Here is a 26,707-nt window from a genome sequence, read left to right as displayed (position 1 = left end):
TGGAGGAGAGAGGTCCCTGCCCGCGAGGGCTCACAGTCTACAAGGGATGGGTGAGGATACAGGAGGATAGAGGACCCTGCCCGCGAGGGTTCACAGTCTACAAGGGATGGGTGAGGATACAGGAGGAGAGAGGTCCCTGCCCGCGAGGGCTCACAGTCTACAAGGGATGGGTGAGGATACTGGAGGAGAGAGGTCCCTGCCCGCGAGGGCTCACAGTCTACAAGGGATGGGTGAGGATACTGGAGGAGAGAGGTCCCTGCCCGCGAGAGCTCACAGTCTACAAGGGATGGGTGAGGATACAGGAGGAGAGAGGACCCTGCCCACGAGGGCTCACAGTCTACAAGGGATGGGTGAGGATACAGGAGGAGAGAGGACCCTGCCCACGAGGGCTCACAGTCTACAAGAGATAGGTGAGGATACAGGAGGAGAGAGGACCCTGCCCGCGAGGGCTCACAGTCTACAAGGGATGGGTGAGGATACAGGAGGAGAGAGGACCCTGCCCACGAGGGCTCACAGTCTACAAGGGATGGGTGAGGATACAGGAGGAGAGAGGACCCTGCCCACGAGGGCTCACAGTCTACAAGAGATAGGTGAGGATACAGGAGGAGAGAGGACCCTGCCCGGGAGGGCACACAGTCTACAAGGGATGGGTGAGGATACAGGAGGAGAGAGGACCCTGCCCACGAGGGCTCACAGTCTACAAGGGATAGGTGAGGATACAGGAGGAGAGAGGACCCTGCCCGCGAGGGCTCACAGTCTACAAGGGATGGGTGAGGATACAGGAGGAGAGAGGACCCTGCCCACGAGGGCTCACAGTCTACAAGGGATAGGTGAGGATACAGGAGGAGAGAGGACCCTGCCCGCGAGGGCTCACAGTCTACAAGGGATGGGTGAGGATACAGGAGGAGAGAGGACCCTGCCCACGAGGGTTCACAGTCTACAAGGGATGGGTGAGGATACAGGAGGAGAGAGGACCCTGCCCACGAAGGCTCACAGTCTACAAGGGATGGGTGAGGATACAGTAGGTGAGGGTAGAGCTGGTTGTGCGGCGCTGTATCAGACTGAGGGTTACGGCAGGTTGTAGGCTTGTTGGAAGAGGTGGGTCTTCAGGTTCCTTTTGAAGCTTGTCAGGGTAGGCGAGAGTCTGATGTGTTGTCTCACCACTAGTTCAAGCCCTGGGGCCAAAATAATATCTTTGTAAATGATGTCTTTCATTGTGTTTTCTACCAGGTCTACAGTGAAAGCTTTGTGATAAAGTATAACCCCGACATATTTGACGATCAGTACATCGGCTGCTCTGAGACGCTGGAGGACATCATGCCCAAGGTGCTTCAGCAGGAAAAGGCAAATAAGCAGTTTAGAGACGCCTGGATCAAAGCAGCCGAGCAATGGGAATACATACAAGATGATCTTACCCTTCCACAAGGGTTCGAGGATGAGCATGGTATAGCTGTACTGACATTCACCAATACTTATCCCAAGGGAAACCCCATCCACCAGCAGCTGAACGGAAACCTCTCCTTAGCGGGAGCCTCTCGGAAAGATTACATGGAGAAGTTCCACTTCAAAGCCCTTCACTTCTACCTAACCAGAGCTTTACAGATACTAAAGCCCGACTGTGAGGAAAGCTACACGACCTACAGAGGAAGTCCACACTCCCACCACGTAAAGCCGCTCTCCAAGTTTGGTAGATTCACCTCCACGTCTATGGACCATGTGACGGCAGAGATCTTCGGCTCAGAATCTCTTTTCCAAATAGTGACTTGCTTTGGTGCCAAGATTGAAGACTTGTCATTTTTTCCATCAGAACAAGAAGTTCTGATTCCTCCAACTGAAAAGTTTCTATTTAGCTCAAAATATAGGACCTGGTACGTTCTGAAAAGTACCGGAGAGATGTGCAGCTACTTCAACTGCGCCTATCTAGGAGGTGAGTGTCCGATTATCTATTCAGGGTAAAATCCAACAAGTAAAATGAGATCATGTTTTTATAATTAGCTTGATTCAATCGATTCACCACATATTGAAAATTCCCCAAAGCCTCCAGCTGTCCTGAGAACACGTGTGTGACTCTATTGTCCTCTCCTCACACCCTAATCTTCTCCACGGTACAATATCTTCAGTATGTTACAGCTTTCCCTATCTTTACGGCTTATCTGTGAGCTGCGACGTCTTCTCACTATCCAGATTCACCTCAAAATGGCCGGTGCATTTCCTGCTTCTATTATACAGGGTACAATAGTCCTGCCTCATTAGCGGTGATGTGATAGCTGAGAGGAATTATGGGGAAGCTGGGCTGGTCATCTGGGTTCATGCCAATTGTCACAATTCCTCTGTGCAGAGCATCTCGCACAACTTGGGGATGCTCTGCTGTGTTTTCCTGGGCTGGCAGGTTCATTGACAGCACAGGCTTCCATGCTGGTTCTAGGAGGTTCTGATTACTCAGGTATTCCATCTTCCTAGTAATTGCTCAGGCTCCATTACTGAGCATGCTCTCCCAGAATCTTGCCAGTCGTACATTCTGGTTCTGTTGTTGTGCTATTGGTCTGTGTTCCTGCATGTGTTCTGATCTTTGTGTCTTGAACCTGGACTGTTGTTGACTCCTCTCTGTCCGCTCCCTGTTCCTGTTGCGACTGCCTGGCTTTTGACCTCGGACCGTTACCTGACCACGTGTCCGTTTACTCCCTGAATCCATTACGTGCCTTCCCAGAATTCTGACCCTCAGATCATGACCTGACTACCCCTCTGTGTACTCCCTGTGGCCATACATGTCCTCCTGTTTCCAGACACCGGATTTCCTGACAACTCTACCGTATCTAGTGACTAGCATACCAATCTTCTCCAATCTGTAAGACGGCGGTGCACATTTTGGTCATTTTTGAAAAGAAAATCACAAATTCAGGTTCAGTGAATTTCTAAAAATTTTACACAAACTGGATTCCCATTGAATCAATTGGCTCATCACTTCCAGGAAAGCCTTCAGATCTGATACGACAATTAAGGGGGCTTTACACGGTAGCGATATCGCTAGCAATTTGTAGCGATAGCGAGCGTGTAAGTCCCCGCCCCCGTCACGCATGCGATTGTGATCGCTGCCGTAGCGAACATTATCGCTACGGCAGCGTCACACATACTTACCTGGTCGGCGTCGTCGCTGTGACTGCCGAACAATCCCTCCTTCAATGGGGAGGGACGTTCGGCGTCACCGCGACGTCACCGCAACGTCACTAAGCGGCCGGCCAATCAAAGCGGAGGGGCGGAGATGAGCAGGACGTAACATCCCGCCCACCTCTTCCTTCCGCATTGTGGCCGGCGGCAGGTAAGGAGACGTTCCTCGCTCCTGCGGTGTCACACATAGCGATGTGCGCTGCCGCATGAGCGATGAACCACCTGGATAAACAACCCTTACCGATTTTTGAGTTTGGGACGACCTCTCCATGGTGAACGATTTTCACCATTTTTGAGGTCGCTTAAGGTCGCTGGTCAGTGTCACACGCTACGATATCGTTAATGGCGCTGGATGTGCGTCACTAACAACGTGACCCCGACGATAAAACATTAACGATATCGTAGCGTGAAAAGCCCCCTTTACTCTCCATTTTATGCAGAGGAGATAAATGTGTTTGGTAAAAAAAATTCTATTAAGAGGAAAGGGTTTGCATAGAAAACAATCTTTCAGGAGGAATCATAAATAGTGGAAAAAGGGGATGCATGTCTGTACAGTGGGTGCTGTATCTATAGGGGCCATTTAGGGCTCTCCATCCAGCAGAGCTCAATTCCTGCAGTTATTGTAATGAAAGCCATTGCGGAAACGTGACAGACATTAATATATCAACATCCAATTAAAGAGAACATTTCACCAAATTTTTCATGTTGAGCTGGAGACACAAGGTAACAGTGGCTGCAGAGGAAAATAAGGAGTTAAACAAAACATTTGCCTCCGTTGTGGAGATATTAGCAGTCAAAGTATTTGGTCTCTGATGGGTTAATGTTTGCTAATCCCATATTGGTGTTATCAGATACTTTTCATTAGGGGCGTGGACTTGTTCTCCCTATGTGATGCTGACCAATCATAAGCAGGCAACAACACAGTTGAAAGAGGACACGCCCCACAACACTTAGGGGTACTTTGCACACTACGACATCGCAGGCTGATGCTTGCGATGCCGAGCGCGATAGTCCCCGCCCCCATCGCACATGCAATATCTTGTGATAGCTGCCGAAGAGAACATTATCGCTACGGCAGCTTTACATGCACTTACCTGCCCGGCGACGTCTCTCTGGCCGGTGAACCGCCTCCTTCCTAAGGGAGCGGGTCGTGCGGCATCACAGCGACGTCACACGGCAGGCGGCCAATAGAAGCCGGGGGGCGGAGATGAGCAGGATGTAAACATCCCGCCCACCTCCATCCTTCCTCATTGCAGCCGGGACGTAGGCAGGAGATGTTCCTTGCTCCTGCGGCTTCACACACAGCGATGTGTGCTGCCGCAGGAACGAGGAACAACATCGTAACATCGGTCCTTCCGAAATTATGGAAATGTCAGACCCTACACCGATCATACGATAACGACGCTTTTGCGCTCGTTAATCGTAGTAAAAAGGATTCACATACTCCGATGTCGACAGCGAGGCCGGATGTGCGTCACTTTCGATTTGACCCCACCGACATCGCACCTGCGATATCATAGTGTGCAAAGTACCCCTTAAGCTCACTTGTAAGGCTGCAGCTCTGATCTCCTGGTCTAACCTCCTACATGATTAGAAAGTTCTGCTGAGTTTAGCTGTCACATTACAAACCTTTCTATCAGCTCTCAGATTAACGTCCACCTCTGCTGTAATGCTCATCCCCTCTATAACTGTGTCAGTAATCTCACTTATGCCTATTGTGCTTAAAAGTTGCTTTGAGCACAACAGACATAAGTGTCCCTCATTTACATACAGGAAGTGAAGAGGAGGGGTGGTATAGCAGAGCTGACAATGCTATGACAGGAGGAGAGCCTATACAAGGGTTTGTAAAGGGACACAGATAAACTCGGGTGTGCTGCCCTTCACCTTACAGGGACCTTATCTGAAAGATGTTACTAATCTGTGCTCTACTCCCAGCACTTTCTACTCATGCAGGAGGTGAGACCAGGAAATCAGAGCTATAGCCTTAAGCCTGCTTTACACAGTTCGATCTATCATGAAATTTCACGAGCGATCGTACCCGCCCCTGTCGTTTGTGCATCACGGAAAATTATTTGCCCGTGTCGCACAAAGTCGTTAACCCCTGTCACACACACTTACCTGCTGTGCGACGTCGCTGTGTGCGGCGAACATCCTCTTCCTGAAGGGGGAGGGACATTCGGCGTCACAGCGACGTCACACAGCGGCCGGCCAATACAAGCAGAGGGGCGGAGATGAGCGGGACATAACATCCCGCCCACCTCCTTCCTTCCGCATTGCCGGCGGGTGCCGCGGGACGGAGCTAAGCTGCTGTTCATCGTTCCCGGGGTGTCAAGCGGAGCAGCGTGTGCTACCCCGGGAATGATGAGCAACCAGCGCCATTTTAATTAAACGAGATTATGAAACCGAGCGACGAGTACACGACTCATGATTTGTGAGCGATACTGTGTTGCTCGGAGGTGTCACACAGCCCGACGTCACAAGCGATGCCAGATGTGCGTCACAAAAACCGTGACCCCGACGATGCATCGCACGATAGATCGCCTCGTGTAAAGCCCCCTTTACACCTCACACACCTACGTTTTTTTCTGCTGTGTTGCTGCCTGCTTATGATTGAGTAACTCATACATCACACAGGGAGAAGTACATGCAACCACTGAAAACTTTAAAACTCACCTGGACTTAGTAAAAGTTACCAAAAAGTTACTTAACTCATTAGGTGCCAAATACTTTGATTGCTATTATCTTTGAGAGATGAACTAAAATTAAATAAAATATTTATCTCTGCAGCTACTTTACATTGTGTGGTTGAAGGTTGGTTGAAGGTCTCCTTTAAATGCACACAGTCTTACGAAGAGGAAAGAAAGTCCCCCAGACTCCTCCTTCTCCAGCACACCCGCAGTACCGGGCTATAGCCAAGTCTCGGGACCAGTGCAGTGAAATTGCATTATTTATTCTAGTCCTTTCTCCAGCATCAACAACCTAAAGAAAGCCGGGGAACATACGACAAGTGGATCAAAATGGACTTAATTATACTCACAAATTCAACATGTGTTAAAAGGAAAAAAAATCACAAATAACCCTGCAGCATGCCCGTTCCGGCCCAATCTTGGGTTTCGCCTTTCGGCTTCGTCCTGGGACAAACTTCAGTGACAAAGAAGGAGCCAGGTGAAACTCGAGGTTTGCCAAGAGCGGGAACGCCGCGTGATTATTTGGGATTTTATTTGACTTTTAACAGAATTGCTGAACAGCTTGTCCAGCCGGAGCCGCCATGAGATCAGTGGCTTAAGGCCTTGATCTGTGGCAGTGTTTATTATAGGTCTGTGGGGTCCATCGGGGGCGATTAAGAACTTTTAAATGTTGCTTCCAACTGTTCTATGTAGTTAAGAAAACCTTTCCAGACCAATTATACGTCAGACCCGGGCTCCTCCAGGCGCCATTCACATCTGGTAAAAGAGGACTCATCAGATACACATCATGGAAAATATGGCGGCCCATTGTCTCTGTGAATATTCGGCTCCAGAGCTACAATTTTCCTTTTCATTTCTGTTTCTGCTTTTTTTATAGAGGAGAAGAGAGAAGTGGCCGTGTGTCGATCAGGTGAGCGGAGGGTGTTGGCGCAGACATCTAGTGAGCGCGATATTTGTATTGAACCAGGCTGCGCCAAATATTCGGGTTCGGGCCGCGAACATGCATATTGCTCAATTTCGATCACGTGACCATTGTTCCCGACTCAGAAACCGGGGGGTCTTCATGTAAAGCTGCAGGAGCCATCATGAGCTGGGATCTGTACAAGTGCAGGTATCGTGTGTATGGGGGATGTGGAGAGAGAAGGATAGGAGGGAGCAGATTCTGAGGAGAATTTAGAAAGAGGGAACAGGGGAGAGTTAGATTGGTGAGGTGATCGGCCAGTCTAAAGAAAGGCGTTTTTAAAGCATGCTTAAAGACATGGGGACTATGTAATAATTGGATTTCCTGGGGTAGTGCATTCCAGAACACTTGTGCATCAGGAGAGAAGTCTTGGAGACACATGTGTGAAGTTCGGATTACGGAGAATTTTAGTCACAGTTGCAGAACAGAGAGCAAATGAAGGATGATAGACAGAGAGGAGATGTAGAGTGGTGCAGAACTGTGAAAGGCTTTGTGGGTGAGTGAGATAAGTTTATAATGTATTCTTAAGGGGATGGGCAACCAGTGCAATGACTGGCACAAGGTGGATGCACCAGTGTAGCAGCTGGTCAGAAATATGACCCTGGCTGCCGCATTCAGGATGGAAAGGAGAAATGTTGATTAGAGGGAGACTGAACAGTAGAGAATTGGAGTAGTCCAGACGAGAGTGAAAAATTGCAACAGTAAGCGTTTTTGCAGAGCCAAAGGTAAGAAATGGTCAGATCCTTGAGATCTTTTTGAGATTTAAGTGACATGAGCAAGTGAGTGATTGGATATAGAGCATCAAGGAAAGTTCTGTGTCAAATGTGATGCCAAGACAACAAGGGCGCTACTAGGAGTTATGGATAAAGCATATGACAACAGGCAGCAGCCCCCAGCCAGGCACTTATCTTGGCTGTGTATCAAAATACAAGGGAACCCATGCGGCGTTTTTAATGACTTAAATAAATAATTTTATAAAATGGCGTGCCCCCCCCCCCCCAGTTTTGATATCCAGCCAAGATAAAACAGACAGCTGGGGACTAGTATTCACAGGCTGGAAGACCCATGGTTATTGGGCCCTCCTCAGCCTAAAAAAACAACCTGCAGCCACCCAGAATTGTCGCATTCGTTAGATGTGACAATCCTGGCATTTCATCCAATTCATTCTGATTGCCCTGGTGAAGTGGCAATAAGGGTAATATATGAGTTAATGACAGCGCACAGCTGCCACTAAGCCCTAGATTAGCAATGAGAGGCATCTATGACACCCCCCTATCACTAATCTGTAAGTGAAAAGAAATAAACATAAATACCAAAAAAATACTTTATTTGAAATAAAATACAAAAAAAATCCCTCTTTCTTCAATTTATTAACCCCCAAAACACCCAGATCTGACGTAATCCAAACGAGATCCCACGACAATCCCGACTCTGCTACATACGGAAGTCGCAGTGCGCGGCCATAGAATGTGACCACATGCTGGGTCTGCAAGCAGAGATTGACTGAGCCGCAGCTGTGAGTAGTGATGTCACTGAGATCATGTGCGGTCACATCTGGAAGTTACCACTGTGCCCCACCTGTGACTGCAGGTAAATTCACCTCAGATGACCTTATTTAACTCAGTGACCTCACCTCAGGTGAACTGAATTCAATCTGACCTGCATCTCCTAGCAGAAAACCCCAATTTTTTGGGGTCAAGAGATGCAGAATTGGTGCTGAAATATATAGACCAAATTCCTGCACCAAATCTGCATTTCTTGGCAAAAATACCTAATTAAAGCATGATGCGGTTTTGACAGGAGACCTAGATTTGGTATAGGAATATTGTTACGGTTGTGCCTTGAACCGGCCTAATCCCGTCATTGAGTCACACATTGGGGCCGGTTAACTCTGCAGCACCACCTAGCTCTTGCTTGAGGCATCAGGTGGCTAGAGTTTCGTACCATCCTGAGCTCCTGCAGCCACACTGAGCATGTGCGTGATGTCATTGATGACAAGGCGGCTACTGATTGGTCATCAGTGACATCAGCGATGAAGTGGCAGCCGCTGATTGGTCATCATGACTTCAGCAATAAAGTGGCAGCCCTTGTATGGCTGCAGCCGACGCCATTACCACATGCCATGTGGTCTGGGCCAGGGTGGCGGCTATGAAAAGGTCTGTAGCTCCGCCCATCGGGGCGCGAGCATTATTTTGTATGCTGACAGGAGTGAGTGGGTTCCAGCGCCAATGTAAGTCTGCAGTGCCTGTGGCAGACTCCTGTATATGTGCAGTGTGATTCTGACTTTAGGGCAGGCGCCGGTACCAGGTATTCGTATCTGGGTCCAAACTATGTCTCGGCACGGTGAGGGATTAGGGTCCTTCCAGACACGATGTGCCCCCTATGCAGTGGCAGACTTGTGTGCATGTGTGTGCCAGCTCTGGTACCCAGTGCCTCTAACGGGGTGACCTCCTCGGTCTGATGTGCCCCTGTACGCTCGTAACCGGCTCAGTGATTACGTTCCAGGTTTCTCAGTAACGCTAACTGGGTTACCCATTTGGTTTTGTCGCGTCTCCACACGTGACCATCTTTAGTTGCGTTTCCTTTGGTTTAGACGTGTCCTTACACACATGACCATTGCGTGTGCATCTGTGGGGTTCACGGGGACACGCTTACCTTCTTCTGTGGTTTCCTGTGTTGCTGTCTTTCGTTCCTCTGTCCTTAGTGGCATTAACCCCTTCCACGTCGGATGTGGGGCGACGATTGATATTATATTGTTTTTTATTATTTTTTTTATTTCAATCGTCCCCTCCGTAACAAATATGGTGTATAAATTTCAGCACCAAATCTGCATTACTTACCAAAAAACTGCACCAAAACGGTTTTGACGCAGTTTCTGTGCAGTTTTCTGCCAGGAGATGCAAATTTGGTGCTGAAACTCATACATCATATTCCTGCACAAAATTTGCATCTAATGAAAAAAAAAAAGCCACACCCCGAAATGGCGTCAAAGGCGTCAAAACTGTTTTTGTGCATTTTTTTGCCAAGAGATCCAGATTTGGTGCTGAAATTTATACACCAAATTCCTGCACTAAATCTACATCTTCTGTAAAAATCCCCCAAAACAAAACGCATTTAAATGTAATGCGGTTTTGATGGGTTTTTTTCTGCTAGGAGAAACAGATTTGGAGCAGGAATTTGGTGTATAATTTCAGCACCAAATCTGTATTTCTTGGTGCTGCAAGAAATTGTCAGACCGGCAGCACCTTCACTTTAAAGCTCGCGTGGCAGATTGCGGGTCACGGTCGTGTCTCATGAAACTTTAGGTTGTGAGGTAGCAAAACAGAAAGATGCCGAGGGGGTGAATACTTTCGCAAGGCACAGTGTAAGTCAAAAGCAACTAATCAAAAAGTGAAAAGTGCTCGCCGACTGCTCCTCTAACAGTTACTGGCAGATAGAGATAACCCCATCTCCTGAAATCTGGATTTGGCACATTTTTCACAAACTCGCCCTGGAAATTCAATTCACATTGGCTTAAAAAAAGATCCTTTTTATATTAATCTAGGTTTCCCGATACCTGAAAGCACAGGCCTGGAAGGGATTAAAAGCAATAAATTATGATTGTCACCTCGCCCACACGTGTTTCCGCTGCCTTTGTTCCCTGACGGTCCGTCTTCTGCTTCTTATGGCACCCACTCCGGATCCACTGTTCTCCTCATTCTTTGCCAATGTATCAAGCTCTAGCTTGGCCTCATTACACATTATGACGTCATGACATTTCTTGCCCCACACTAACACGTCACCCAACATTACCATATGCATGGGGCGACACACCTTTTGATATTGTGGCATGATGATGTGTTGAGGTCTAGGTGGAGGCATTGGTGTAGAGACAAGAAGACTAATGCCAGACCAGGTGCCCTAGGACCGAGTTGAAGACTGGAGGGCAGCTATGGCGGCAGGAACAGGTGAGGGTCGATGTTAGTATGATTTTGTGCACAGAGACCCTAATATAGGTCCAAGTATCAGCATTTACAGTCCCTACTACTGGACCACCAGAAGTTACAGATCGTGATCTTTAGGCCACCATCATTTACTGCCTTACTACTAGATCATCAGCGACTACAGACTTGTCTTGTAGACCATAAAGGATTATGTGGCACCTCAGTGGTCATGGGAGCCACAGTGACGTTGTTCTCCTCACCAGGATCAATGCAATGCTTGGAGGCAGTGTGGGGACCTCTGCTTGTCAGGTACATCACATACAACATCTCCTACTCCAGGCCAGCAGGGGGAGCTCATAACCTGTTTTGAAGGGAGTATTTCTATACATGCTGATCTGGGGGAAGGGTTAGAGAGGAACAGGAAGGAAGTCAAACAGAACAGTGTTGGCGAGGAAGAAAGTGGTCGCTGTGTGAGAGCTACTGTGTGAGCTTTCCAGGACCGAGCGCTAGAACAGGACACCGGGGTCCTTGGCTACTGGGTGCTAACGAACCAATAGCAAAACCCGGAGGGCGAGAGACTCTACATTTCCTGGCCCACCTTAGTTCCAAGATGCAGCAGCAATATAGAACCCGGGATCGCAGTAGTACGAGCGGGTCCCATAACCGGCTTGTGTATCGCCCCGTGCTCGGCAGTCGAGCCGCTCGGATCCGGACCTTCAGTGGGTGGCTCGAGGGTCTCCGGACCCGGGGGTCTCGCGGTCACTTCAACTGAAAAGGGGGTTGTGGCTTGAGGACATAGATGTACGGTCGGAGCCGTGTTAAGTTCGTGACGCCACCCACGGGATGTGGTTAAGGTGGACACCACCGCTGCAGTGACGGGGCACCCGGGGAAGATGTTGCGCAGCAAGTTGTTAACCCCTATGTGGGCAGGGATGGTGGCCCCGGGACCCATTGGGGGTGTTTGGCGGTGCAGGGAGATGGGCGACCGGAAGGTGCTGATGTACTCACTATTAGTAAACACACGAGTCTCTGGTAAACCAAGGTGATGGTGGTCGGTGCCCACAGCCGGCTGTGGTCTGGTCCCCCACCTGGCTGGTGGTCTCTGTCTTTCTCCCGCACCTATATTGGATGGTGGACTGCCTGTGCTTGCAACTTCAGGAGTCCGCTCACAGCTTGCTGTTGCCTAAGGAGCCCTTTGCCCACAGACGCTGGCCCGTGGGATCTCTGAGCCGTGGCAGTGGCTGCTTATCCCCCTCGTTGGGCTGTTGCCTTCAGTCGGGACTTTGGGTGGGACAGGACCTCTAGTCCTGGCCGCAAGCAGTAAATTAGCTAGCCCCCAGTAGCTTCTGGACATAGATTCAGGGTCTGAGTACCCCCCTTTGTGCTCCGGTTTCCGAGTCAGTTCCCTGGGTCGCCACTACCCTGTCCCGGTCCACCTCGGTTCCACCAAGCCGTCTTCCCGGCTCCTGCAGACGGAGACCGCCATCTGCCTCCTAGCCAAAGGTACCAGGGCTCCTACCCTGGCACCTGCTCAAATTGGGTTTCTCTCCTCTGCTGGAGCTGCACACAGCTCCAGCCCACACTCCTCTCCAACTTGAACTCTCAACCTTATCTGGCTTCTGTTTGCTTTCCCACCTCAGGCTGTCTGAACTCCTCGGTGGGCATCTTCCAACAGCCTGGTTCCGCCCCCTGGTGTGTCCATCAAGCCCTGAGGGGGGGTGACTAGGGTTTAAATGTTTGGCTGTATGTTACCTCTGAGGGACAGGTGTAATGCGGAGCCCTATCTGTGACTACCTGGCCCGGCCAGGGCGTCACACTTGCGCTGCCCATCACAGGTGACAGTCATCTACAAGTATAGAGAGAGAAGGGGACACTGTGCTGCTCCAGGCCTCAGCGACCTCAACCAATAGTGCACTTAGGAAGGCCTCCAACCCGCCAGGCAAGGAGAGACCCACGCTGCTTCTGGGCTGACCGGACCACCATATTCCTGGACCATAACATCTGACCAGTAAAGGTAAAAAGGAAATTACCAACCTGTGTCACCCAGTTACTGTCGGCGTCCCAGTCCTGCACCCCATTGCACCACTATAACCCTCCTCATCCTCCCGGGGCCCGCTCCACATGTGAGGAGCGACAACACCTCAGCTGCACCAGCCCCAGCAAGGAACCCTGCAGTGGCGGCTAATCCCTGGCCGCATACCACAGGTGGCGTCACAACAGCCACCCCCATCTTCCATTCCCTCCTCCTCATTACTGTACGCCTCGGGGCCACGAAGCCAGGCAGAGCTACCCGTGACCTTCCAAGACCAGAGACACCAGCTCGGCGACGAGTAAGGTTAATCCCCTTTGCCACGTGGGGCGCTACAATTACACCTCCCCCCCAATATTATATAATCAGTGATTACAGCCTGCAATTCTAGACCACCAGGTGTTACACACCTGATTGCCACCCCACTCGCAGCAGCCGAGCTACTCGGATCAGGGCCTTCTGTGGGTGGCTCAAGGGTCTCACGGTTACTGCGATCAAAAAGGGGGTTTGTAGTGGTGGATGTAGGACGTATATGTACGGGCTGAGCCGTACTAAGTTCGTGACGCCACCCACGGTATGTGAAGAGGTTGGACACCACCGCTGCAGTGACGGGGCACCCGGGGGAGATGTTATGCAGCAAGTTGTTAACCCCTCCATGGGCAGGGATGGTGGCCCCGGGACCCGTTGGGGATTGGTGCAGGGAGATGGGCGACCGCAGGGTGCTGGTGAACTCACTATTGAAGGAAACACATGAGTCTCTGGTAAACCAAGGTGATGGTGGTCGGTGCCCGCAGTCGGCCGCGTTCTGGTCCCCCACCCGGCTGGTGGTCTCTGTCTTTCTCCTACACCTTTGTGTAATGGTGGACTGCCTGTGCTTGCAACTTCAGGAGTCCGCTACTGGTTGGATGTGGCCTAAGGAGCCCTTGCCCGCAGACGCTGGACTGTGGGATCTCTGAGCCCTGGCGGTGGCCTTCTATCCCCCTCGGTTGGCTGTTGTCTTCTAGTAGGGACTTTGGGTGGGACAGGACCTCTAGTCCTGGCCTCAATCGGTGAATTAACCAGTTCTAGTAGCTTCTGGACTTGGCTTCAGGGTCCGAGTACCCCCCTGTGTGCTCCGGTTTCCGATTCGGTTCCCCGGGTCGGTACCGGTGGGCCACTACCCTGTCCCGGGCCACCTCGCTTCCACCGAGCCGTCTTCCCGACTCCTGCAGACGGAGACCGCCGTCTGCCTCCTAGCCAAAGACACCAGGGTTCGTACCCTGGCGCCGTTCAATTTGGGGTATTCGCCTCTGCTGGAACTGCACCCAGCTCCAGCCCATGCTCCTCTCCAACTTGAACTCTAAAACTGATCTGTTTACTTTCCCGCTCCGGGCTGTCTAGACTCCTTGGTGGGCGTCTTCCAACTGTCTGGTTCCAGCCCCTGGTGTGTCCATCTAGCCTTGAGGGGGGTGACTAGGGTTTTAAGGTTGGCTGATGTCACCTGTGAGGGAAAGGTGTAGTGCAGGGGCCTATCTGTGACTACCTGGCCCGACCAGGGCGTCACACTCCCCCTTGGTTAAACACAGACCATCCGCGGGCTGTCCGACCACCACCGGTTTATTTTGTTTAACTGAAAAAAGATAAAAGATTTTTAAAACAGATAACATATTTACATTCATGGATATTTTGGTTTCTTCCCTTAACGGGAGGCATTTTACTTTAACGTTGCACAACATTTTTATTAACCGGGACGGGACCATGTCCTTTTCACCTTAGCCCACCGAAACAAACCTAGCCCTGGTGCCACCGCTAAGCACTGGTGCGCACCCCTTTTCCCCAGTCCAGGAAACAGGTTCGGGTCCGGGTGGTGCCCACACGGGTCGGGTAATAAGTTCCTTACCCGGTAGTCTCTCTCTGAGGCCCCACGTCCAGGGGACCCCTGACCCGGAGGGTAGTCACTGGTTTCCATGGTGATGGGACCTCGGCCTACTCTGCTGCAGGCCCTTCCTCCAACCAGCCTCTCCGGAGACTGTGGCATGATGAAAAGGGTGGTCTGGGGCTATTTACAAGACCCAATAGTTTTTGTGTTGGCCTGCAAGTCGTCAGCCATGTCTTTTTTATAAATGCAGTAAAACAAACGGGAACATCAACAGGGTCCCAACGGGGACTTTGCAGAAAGGTAGCCGGGAACCGCTACCTCTTTAATACTCTTCTTCAGAACTTGATGGCGGGGGAGGGGGATGGGCGCACTGCTGGGCACTTTTGCTCACCCTCCTCTTGACATTGAGGGCGAACCACCCCCTCTTCCCGCAGTGTCGGGTGTATGTCACCAATTCTCTGGGTTCCAGGTCCCGGTCGGGATGGCCAACGGGAAGATGCGGGTACACGTCCCTCTGGGACACGGAGATTTCTGCCTCCATGCCCGGCTCAAAGATGAAACCCCATCCTCTTCGGGGGTCGAAGTGCCGGATCTGGCCTTCGTGTGTCGGGCCCCTCACCCGGAAGGTGGCGTTGCGGAGGATATCCTTCTCCGAATAGGTCCGGGACAGCACCTCCGCCTTCCTCTTCTCACGGGTGGCGATCTCTCAGCCCAGCTGGCGCTGCTGCCGCTCCCAATATTGAGCGTCTGCAACCTGTTCCAGTTCGCTCTGCACGGGAGTCGGGCCCAGCCGGAGTTCCCCCGTGCCGGCCATGACCGACACTTTCTGCACTGGGGGACCCCGCTGTGACATGGCCTGCTCAGCTGCTTGACAGCTGCAACCCCGCGGCGCCTCAGCCGAGGCTTGGAATCTGGGAGCGGCTAGCTTTGCACGCTGGGCTGGCTTCCAATTAGGGATCACCTCCACTTTGGCCGGGCGGACTGCCGGAGCCGTTGTCGTCTGGGGCATGGCCTCTTCCGGGATCGGTGGCGAGTCCAAAGCGGGACAGGGCACTTTCCGGATGCTGGTCTCTTGAGGAGCTGGTGTTGGTGCCGGAGTGGTGACGGGCTGACCGCTGGTGGCCTCTTCGGGCTGGTCCTCGCGGGCCAACTGCACGGGCACCACTGCCGGTGGTGATGGCAGCGGACCGAGCGGGGGGGTAGTCACGGGTGCAAGAGGTGAGGGAGGCAGCACGGCGGGCAGGGGCAGACCAGGCTCTTCAGCCTGGATGGCCGGTCTCTGGGGGACGCAAGGGCGTGGTCGCTTACCCGCTCCTCCAATGCTGTATCCACTTCACGAATCCTCACAGCTGCGGCTCACTCCGCCATCTCGGCTGCCCACCTCCTTAGCAGGCAGGTCGCCTGTGCCTGGATGTGGTGGCGCATCTGCTCCGTCCGGGCTTCCACCCAGGCCGCTGTCCCGGGCGCGGGCTCCTCCACCGCGGGCTTGCCAGATGGTGCGACCATACTGCTTGGCTGATGTCCAGGAACAGGGAATGTGGCAGGGTCCTGGAGTCCCTGCCCTTTATCTGCTTGGTCACATGGCGCGAGATCTTCACCCGCCCCCCCTTGGCCTTTTGCTGGCACTCCTCTTTTAGGCCGGTAAGTTTAATTTTTCGACTTCCAGCCTTGCTTTCCGGCCGTGTTCCCAGGGGGCGGGGCTTCAGCTTTCGCACCCTTTTCTCGAGGAAGAAGACTCTGAGCAGGAATCTTCGCGCCCAAAAATGGCGGCAAGTTGGTGGTTTCTGAAATTTCTGCAATGGATCACCGCTGACTTCAATACAAGGCGCACTTCCACAAGGTAAGTGGATGGGTATCGATCCTGTTCGTGACGCCAGAAATCGAGGTGTGCCGCCCCGCTCGCAGCAGCCGAGCTGCTCGGATCCGGACCTTCCGTGGGTGGCTCAAGGGTCTCGCGGTCACTCTGATCAAAAAGGGGGTTTGTAGTGGTGGATGTAGGACGTATATGTATGGGCTGAGCCGTATTAAGTTTGTGACGCCACCCACAGTATGTGGAGAGGTTGGACACCACCGCTGCAGTGACGGGGCACCCGGGGGAGATGTTATGCAGCAAGTTGTTAACCCCTCCGTGGGCAGGAATAGTGGCCCCGGGACCAGTTGGGGATTGGTGCAGGGAGATGGGCGACCGCAGGGTGCTCGTGTACTCACTATTGAAGGAAACACACGAGTCTCTGGTGAACCAAGGTGATGGTGGTCGGTGCCCGCGAGTGGCTGCATTCTGGTCCACCACCCGGCTGGTGGTCTCTGTCTTTCTCCTGCACCTTTGTGTAATGGTGGACTGCCTGCGCTTGCAACTTCAGGAGTCCGCTCCCGGCTGAATGTGGCCTAAGGAGTCCTTGCCCGCAGATGCTGGCCCGTAGGATCTCTGAGCCCTGGTGGTTGCCTTCTATCCCCCTCGGTGGGCTGTTGTCTTCTAATAGGGACTTTGGGTGGGACAGGACCTCTAGTCCTGGCCTCAATCGGTGAATTAATCAGTTCCAGTAGCTTCTGGACTTGACTTCAGGGTCCGAGTACCCCCCTGTGTGCTCCGGTTTCCGAATCGGTTCCCCGGGTCGGTACCGATGGGCTACAACCCTGTCCCGGTCCACCTCGGTTCCACCGAGCTGTCTTCCCGGCTCCTCCAGACGGAGACTGCCATCACCCTCCTAGCCAAAGGCACCAGGGCTCCTACCCTGGCGCCGTTCAATTTGGGGTATTCGCCTCTGCTGGAGCTGCACACAGCTCCAGCCCACGCTCCTCTCCAACTTGAACTCTAAACCTGATCTGTTTACTTTCCCGCTCCGGACTGTCTAGACTCCTTGGTGGACGTCTTCCAACCGCCTGGTTCCACCCCCTGGTGTGTCCATCTAGCCCTGAGGGGGGTGACTAGGATTTCAAGGTTGGCTGATGTCATCTGTGAGGGAAAGGTGTAGTGCAGGGGCCTGTCTGTGACTACCTGGCCCGGCCAGGGCATCACACTTGACGATGAGAAGTTATGGATCCAAACAACTAGACCATCACGAGGGAACAGAACTTAACTGTTACTACTTAATTAAGGGAGGCTGGTATCCCCAGTACTGGACCACCAGACTCCTGCTACTGGACTGTCGAGCATTATAGACCCTACTAATGGACCACAAGATGATAAACCACAGGAGAACTCAAGCCCCACTAATGGACCCTCATTGTGTGTAGACCACAATACCGGACCACCATGGATGATACTTCTGTTGATCGCACTTTATTAAGGTCAGTTTTTCAATGTTCACTAAGTCTCACTTGTGTTTTTAAGGTACAAATGAATCTGAGAAAGTCGAAGATCAGACGACAAAAGCAATACCCCTGACTGAAATGGAGGAACGGATTAATGTTCTGGAGGATCAAATAAGTAATAATCATCAGAACATAAATTATTACGATGAAAAGGTGAATGAGATCATCAACTGGATTAATAATAAAGGCAACGAGGAAAGATTATTATTTTCTGAACTGGACGCCCAGATTAAAGGTGAGTGATGTCTCCTCCCATGGGTTCTCTATTAGCGTAAGGGGAATGAGCCATAGGCAAATCATATGGACAGAACTATATTATGATAATGGGCATATCGCAAAGGAAAAGCCAACAACACAATGCGGTCACAGGGACAAGTAACCACTGAGTGGGGCCTCTGACCAGCCAAGGTGCAAGATTCGGGATGGAGGAGGTCGGTCACTCAGATTAGAGTGATCTGTCAGTCAAGGAGTTTCAGACAGTGGCAAAAGATGGAAAGAGGACAGAGCCCTCCGCACCTGCGGCACATTTTCTTAAAAATTAGATAAGGGATTATCTTAATCTAAATTACAATCACCTAACATGGGTGCTACAAAATCTAGCTGACAGGTTCCCTATACATGAAAATACACGTACAAGGCATACAAATGTTATATTGACAAGATACAGAACAGTAATCATGCATTATACTCATCCTCCAAGATTTCACTTGGTGAGGCCCTGTTATATCTAAAACCCCCAGATTTTATTCAACAAGTGTAGACCTAACCTTCTGCATCTGCAGAATTTTATCCAATAAGCGTAGCCCTAACCTTCTGCATCTGCTGAATTGTATCCAATAAGCGTAGACCTAACCTTCTGCATCTGCAGAATTTTATCCAATAAGCGTAGACCTAACCTTCTACATCTGCAGAATTGTATCCAATAAGAGTAGACCTAACCTTCTGCATCTGCAGAATTTTATCCAATAAGTGTAGACCTAAACTTCTGCATCTGCTGAATTGTATCCAATAAGAGTAGACCTAATCTTCTGCATCTGCAGAATTTTAGCCAATAAGCGTAGCCCTAACCTTCTGCATCTGCTGAATTGTATCCAATAAGCGTAGACCTAACCTTCTGCATCTGCAGAATTTTATCCAATAAGCGTAACCCTAACCTTCTGCATCTGCTGAATTGTATCCAATAAGCGTAGACCTAACCTTCTGCATCTGCTGAATTGTATCCAATAAGCGTAGACCTAACCTTCTGCATCTGCAGAATTTTATCCAATAAGCGTAGACCTAACCTTCTTCATCTGCAGAATGTTATCCAATAAGAGTAGACATAACCTTCTATATCTGCAGAATTTTATCCAATAAGCGTAGACCTAACCTTCTACATCTGCAGAATGTTATCCAATAAGCGTAGACCTAACCTTCTGCATCTGCTGAATTGTATCCAATAAGCGTAGACCTAACCTTCTGCATCTGCAGAATTTTATCCAATAAGCGTAGACCTAACCTTCTGCATCTGCAGAATTTTATCCAATAAGCGTAGACCTAACCTTCTACATCTGCAGAATTTTATCCAATAAAAGTAGACCTAACCTTCTACATCTGCAGAATTTTATCCAATAAGAGTAGACCTAACCTTCTACATCTGCAGAATTTTATCCAATAAGCGTAGACCTAACCTTCTGCATCTGCAGAATGTTATCCAATAAGAGTAGACATAACCTTCTGCATCTGCAGAATGTTATCCAATAAGAGTAGACCTAACCTTCTGCATCTGCAGAATTTTATCCAATAAGCATAGACCTAACCTTCTACATCTGCAGAATGTTATCCAATAAGAGTAGACATAACCTTCTACATCTGCAGAATTTTATCCAATAAGAGTAGACCTAACCTTCTGCATCTGCAGAATGTTATCCAATAAGAGTAGACCTAACCTTCTGCATCTGCAGAATTTTATCCAATAAGCGTAGACCTAACCTTCCACATCTGCAGAATTTTATCCAATAAGCGTAGACCTAACCTTCTACATCTGCAGAATTGTATCCAATAAGAGTAGACCTAACCTTCTGCATCTGCAGAATTTTATCCAATAAGTGTAGACCTAAACTTCTACATCTGCAGAATTTTATCCAATAAGAGTAGACCTAACCTTCTGCATCTGCAGAATGTTATCCAATAAGAGTAGACCTAACCTTCTGCATCTGCAGAATTTTATCCAATAAGCGTAGACCTAACCTTCCACATCTGCAGAATTTTATCCAATAAGCGTAGACCTAACCTTCTACATCTGCAGAATTGTATCCAATAAGAGTAGACCTAACCTTCTGCATCTGCAGAATTTTATCCAATAAGTGTAGACCTAAACTTCTGCATCTGCTGAATTGTATCCAATAAGAGTAGACCTAACCTTCTGCATCTGCATAATTTTAGCCAAGAAGAGTAGACCTAACCTTCTGCATCTGCAGAATTTTATCCAATAAGCGTAGCCCTAACCTTCTGCATCTGCTTAATTGTATCCAATAAGCGTAGACCTAACCTTCTTCATCTGCAGAATGTTATCCAATAAGAGTAGACATAACCTTCTATATCTGCAGAATGTTATCCAATAAGCGTAGACCTAACCTTCTACATCTGCAGAATGTTATCCAATAAGCGTAGACCTAACCTTCTGCATCTGCTGAATTGTATCCAATAAGCGTAGACCTAACCTTCTGCATCTGCAGAATTTTATCCAGTAAGCGTAGACCTAACCTTCTGCATCTGCAGAATTTTATCCAATAAGCGTAGACCTAACCTTCTACATCTGCAGAATTTTATCCAATAAAAGTAGACCTAACCTTCTACATCTGCAGAATTTTATCCAATAAGAGTAGACCTAACCTTCTACATCTGCAGAATTTTATCCAATAAGCGTAGACCTAACCTTCTGCATCTGCAGAATTGTATCCAATAAGAGTAGACCTAACCTTCTGCATCTGCAGAATTTTATCCAATAAGTGTAGACCTAAACTTCTGCATCTGCTGAATTGTATCCAATAAGAGTAGACCTAACCTTCTGCATCTGCATAATTTTAGCCAAGAAGAGTAGACCTAACCTTCTGCATCTGCAGAATTTTATCCAATAAGCGTAGCCCTAACCTTCTGCATCTGCTTAATTGTATCCAATAAGCGTAGACCTAACCTTCTTCATCTGCAGAATGTTATCCAATAAGAGTAGACATAACCTTCTATATCTGCAGAATGTTATCCAATAAGCGTAGACCTAACCTTCTACATCTGCAGAATGTTATCCAATAAGCGTAGACCTAACCTTCTGCATCTGCTGAATTGTATCCAATAAGCGTAGACCTAACCTTCTGCATCTGCAGAATTTTATCCAGTAAGCGTAGACCTAACCTTCTGCATCTGCAGAATTTTATCCAATAAGCGTAGACCTAACCTTCTACATCTGCAGAATTTTATCCAATAAAAGTAGACCTAACCTTCTACATCTGCAGAATTTTATCCAATAAGAGTAGACCTAACCTTCTTCATCTGCAGAATTTTATCCAATAAGCGTAGACCTAACCTTCTGCATCTGCAGAATTGTATCCAATAAGAGTAGACCTAACCTTCCACATCTGCAGAATTTTATCCAATAAGTGTAGACCTAACCTTCTGCATCTGCAGAATTTTATCCAATAAGCGTAGACGTAACCTTCTACATCTGCAGAATGTTATCCAATAAGAGTAGACCTAACCTTCTACATCTGCAGAATTTTATCCAATAAGAGTAGACCTAACCTTCTGCATCTGCAGAATTTTATCCAATTAGAGTAGACCTAATGTTCTTCATCTGTAGATTGGATTACGATCTCCTCTTCTTTGCCTAATACAGACATATGCATCCTTCCTCATATTTTGGCATACTATGTGCAGTTTGTCCTTTCTCTAAGCTGAGGTCGGGAACAATCGTCTTATTACTGTCATCATAGGGAAAGATTGTGAATATTATAACAAGTGAGTGGCAAGGTGAATATTTTTGGGTTTTTTTCATTTTTTTTGGGAGGGGAGGGGCTCTACAATTTAGCAACAGGCTTGCCACAGTTTTCTCGACTTGACTGTTGAGGGAAAAAAAGAAACCATGACATGATGAGCGAGCGTGGTCGTCACTGCTCGGTACTCCATCGAGTATCCTGGTACTCGGGCGCTATGCTCGAGTTCACGCTCCGCATGTTTTGCAGCTGATTTTCTGGCACTAAACATGCGGGGATTGCCCGCCAATGACGGTTACTGGCATTACTGGGATTGGCGGGTCTTTATAAGATCCAGGGACTCCATGCTCGGTGCACTGTGCCCGGTAATAGTGTAAGGAGAGGTTCTGCTGGAGAAGGGACTATTCTGACTCCATAACGAAGTGTGGGGCGCTTCAGCCACTATTTCTGTAGGTTCTCATATGTACAGTTACTCACATGTATCAAATCAATGTTGGAAGGGAAAGGGTTAAAAACCACCCTGCTGTGAAGCAGAAACTGAAGTATCTACAGGATGTGATTGTTATTTCTACGTGTTTCGAAGCCACATCTCCTTCATCAGGTTTTTTTTCTCCTGATGAAGGAGATGTGCCTCCGAAACACGTAGAAATAGCAATCACATCCTGCGGATGCTTCAGTTTCTGCTTCACAGCAGGGCGGTTTATAAAGAGAACCTGTCCCCAGGATTTTCCCTTTATAACCTGCAGTCACCACCAGTGAGCCCTTATATACAGGATTGCAGAATACTGTATATAAGAGCCCAGACCACTCTGTAAAATGTAAAAACCACCTTTATTACACTCACCTAGGGGGCAATGTGGTTTGATGGGTGTCGCTGCTCTCGGGTCCGGCGCCTCCTCTCTGCCTTCCATCACCGTCCTCCTTATCAGCTCTGTGTGGATGAAGCTTCCTACGTCATCCCAACACAGGCCACTTTGATCTGCCCGGCTGAGGGTCGATCAAAGCACTACAGGGCGCATGTGCGGGCGGGCTTTGACCTTTCCTTGCACCTGCGTATTTCCTTGCACCTCGCAGCAGAGCAGATCACAGTGCGCATATGCATAGAGGCCTCAATGTGTATGATGTAGGACGGCGTCAGCCATACTGGGCTGTATAGAAGGAGGACGACAACAATCGCACAAGATGGAGGAGGTTCCGGACCCGAGAGCAGTGACACCCATCAGACTCTGCATAGTGACCTCTACACATATCACTGAGCATGCGCACAACACTCTATGGTTAGGGGACAGATCCTCCCTCCTCCCGCTCTCTGCATAGTGACCTCTGCACATATCACTGAGCATGCGCACAACACTCTATGGTTATGGGACAGATCCTCCCTCCTCTCGCTCTCTGCATAGTGACCTCTGCACATATCACTGAGCATGCGCACAACACCCTAATGGTTAGGGGACAGATCCCCCCTCCTCCCACTCTCTGCATAGTGACCCCTGTACATATCACTGAGCATGCGCACAACACTCTAATGGTTAGGGGACAGATCCTCCCTCCTCCCGCTCTCTGCATAGTGACCTCTGCACATATCACTGAGCATGCGCACAACACTCTATGGTTATGGGACAGATCCTCCCTCCTCTCGCTCTCTGCATAGTGACCTCTGCACATATCACTGAGCATGCGCACAACACCCTAATGGTTAGGGGACAGATCCCCCCTCCTCCCACTCTCTGCATAGTGACCCCTGTACATATCACTGAGCATGCGCACAACACTCTAATGGTTAGGGGACAGATCCCCCCTCCTCCCACTCTCTGCATAGTGACCCCTGTACATATCACTGAGCATGCGCACAACACTCTAATGGTTAGGGGACAGATCCCCCCTCCTCCCACTCTCTGCATAGTGACCCCTGTACATATCACTGAGCATGCGCACAACACTCTAATGGTTAGGGGACAGATCCTCCCTCCTCCCGCTCTCTGCTTAGTGACCTCTGCACATATCACAGAGCATGTGCACAACACTTTAATGGTTAAGGGACAGATCCTCCCTCTTCCCGCTCTCTGCTTAGTGACTAATGCACATAGCACTGAGCATGCGCACAATACTCTAATGGTTAGGGGACAGATCCTCCCTCCTCCCGCTCTCTGCTTAGTGACTAATGCACATAGCAGTGAGCATGCGCGCAACACCCTAATGGTTAGGGGACAGATCCTCCCTCCTCCCGCTCTCTGCTTAGTGACTAATGCACATAGCACTGAGCATGCGCACAATACTCTAATGGTTAGAGGACAGATCCTCCCTCCTCCCGCTCTCTGCTTAGTGACTAATGCACATAGCTCTGAGCATGCGCACAATACTCTAATGGTTAGGGGACAGATCCTCCCTCCTCCCGCTCTCTGCTTAGTGACTAATGCACATAGCTCTGAGCATGCGCACAATACTCTAATGGTTAGGGGACAGATCCTCCCTCCTCCCGCTCTCTGCTTAGTGACTAATGCACATAGCACTGAGCATGCGCACAATACTCTAATGGTTAGAGGACAGATCCTCCCTCCTCCCGCTCTCTGCTTAGTGACTAATGCACATAGCTCTGAGCATGCGCACAATACTCTAATGGTTAGGGGACAGATCCTCCCTCCTCCCGCTCTCTGCTTAGTGACTAATGCACATAGCAGTGAGCATGCGCGCAACACCCTAATGGTTAGGGGACAGATCCCCCCCTCCTCCCGCTCTCTGGTTAGTGACCTCTGCACATGTCACAGACCATGCGCACAACACCCTAATGGTTAGGGGACAGATCCTCCCTCCTCCCGCTCTCTGCTTAGTGACCTCTGCACATGTCACAGAGCATGCGCACAACACTCTAATGGTTAGGGGACAGATCCTCCCTCTCTCTGCATAGTGACCTCTGCACATATCACTGAGCATGCTCACTACTCTTTCTCACAGAGTGCCAAGTGATTGTTCGGTCCAGAACATTATAGTGGCCCCAAAAATCTAATCTGTGATCAGTGCACATTATTGCCAGAGAACAGGGTGTCCGCCTATATACTATATACTATATATACTGGAGGCTACGAGAGCTTATCGTGTGGTTACTCGCTGCATGACGTTACCGGGACATTCATGGCCTCCTCTGCTTCCTTCTATCAGAACTCAAGAGTTTAATTTCGTCATTGCTCGCGGCAGAAAGAAAAAGTGTCCTCCTCCTATCACATCATCAAACACTACTGACATCACTACAAGACGAGCGCGGAAAACAGCAAGGTGAGAAGACGCCGAAATGTGACCCAAAGGCTTAGAATCGGGGATGAGTGAAATGTGACACAAAGGCTTAGAATCGGGGATGAGTGAAATGTGACCCAAAGGCTTAGAATCGGGGATGAGTGAAATGTGACCCAAAGGCTTAGAATCGGGGATGAGTGAAATGTGACCCAAAGGCTTAGAATCGGGGATGAGTGAAATGTGACACAAATGCTTAGAATCATGGATGAGTGAAATGTGACACACATGCTTAGAATCAGGGATGAGTGGAATGTGACACAAATGCTTAGAATTGGGGATGAGTGAAATGTGACACAAATGCTTAGAATCAGGGATGAGTGAAATGTGACACACATGCTTAGAATCAGGGATGAGTGAAATGTGGCACAAATGCTTAGAATCGGGGATGAGTGAAATGTGACACACATGCTTAGAATCGGGGATGAGTGAAATGTGACACAAATGCTTAGAATAGGGGAGGAGTGAAATGTGACACAAATGCTTAGAATAGGGGAGGAGTGAAATGTGACACAAATGCTTAGAATAGGGGAGGAGTGAAATGTGACACAAATGCTTAGAATCAGGGATGAGTGAAATGTGATACAAATGCTTAGAATCGGGGATGAGTGAAACGTGACACAAATGCTTAGAATCGGGGAGGAGTGAAATGTGACACAAATGCTTAGAATCGGGGATGAGTGAAATGTGACACAAATGCTTAGAATAGGGGAGGAGTGAAATGTGACACAAATGCTTAGAATCGGGGATGAATGAAATGTGACACAAATGCTTAGAATCAAGGATGAGTGAAATGTGAAACAAATGCTTAGAATAGGGGAGGAGTGAAATGTGACACACATGCTTAGAATCGGGGATGAGTGAAATGTGACACACATGCTTAGAATAGGGGAGGAGTGAAATGTGACACACATGCTTAGAATCGGGGATGAGTGAAATGTGACACAAATGCTTAGAATAGGGGAGGAGTGAAATGTGACACAAATGCTTAGAATCGGGGATGAATGAAATGTGACACAAATGCTTAGAATCAAGGATGAGTGAAATGTGACACAAATGCTTAGAATAGGGGAGGCGTGAAATGTGACACACATGCTTAGAATTGGGGATGAGTGAAATGTGACACAAATGCTTAGAATCGGGGATGAGTGAAATGTGACACACATGCTTAGAATCGGGGATGAGTGAAATGTGACACAAATGCTTAGAATCGGGGATGAGTGAAATGTGACACAAACGCTTAGAATCGGGGATGAGTGAAATGTGACACAAATGCTTAGAATCGGGGATGAGTGAAATATGACACATGCTTAGAATCGGGGATGAGTGGAATGTGACACAAATGCTTAGAATCGGGGATGAGTGAAATGTGACACAAATGCTTAGAATCGGGGATGAGTGAAACGTGACACAAATGCTTAGAATCGGGGATCAGTGAAATGTGACACAAATGCTTAGAATCGGGGATGAGTGAAATGTGACACACATGCTTAGAATCGGGGATGAGTGAAATGTGACA

At 49.3% G+C, this 26,707-nt stretch overlaps 1 protein-coding gene across 1 annotated transcript in view; it reads left to right on the top strand.

Moving 5' to 3' along the window:
• Nucleotides 1-25,208, top strand: part of LOC142290094 (ecto-ADP-ribosyltransferase 5-like) — a 46,820-nt gene extending 21,612 nt beyond the window's left edge. The window contains exons 3-6 of the mRNA XM_075334029.1: nucleotides 1,231-1,927; nucleotides 6,730-6,762; nucleotides 17,955-18,170; nucleotides 25,060-25,208. Of these exons, the coding sequence (XP_075190144.1) occupies nucleotides 1,231-1,927; nucleotides 6,730-6,762; nucleotides 17,955-18,170; nucleotides 25,060-25,208 (1,095 nt within the window). The remainder of the gene's footprint in view (nucleotides 1-1,230; nucleotides 1,928-6,729; nucleotides 6,763-17,954; nucleotides 18,171-25,059) is intronic.
• The last annotated feature ends 1,499 nt before the right edge of the window (nucleotides 25,209-26,707 follow it).

Source organism: Anomaloglossus baeobatrachus, chromosome 2 (genome assembly GCF_048569485.1).
Source record: "Anomaloglossus baeobatrachus isolate aAnoBae1 chromosome 2, aAnoBae1.hap1, whole genome shotgun sequence".
Classification (NCBI taxonomy): Eukaryota; Metazoa; Chordata; class Amphibia; order Anura; family Aromobatidae; genus Anomaloglossus; species Anomaloglossus baeobatrachus.
Note: the sequence above shows the minus strand (reverse complement) of the source record. Positions and strands in the feature narration are given on the sequence as shown.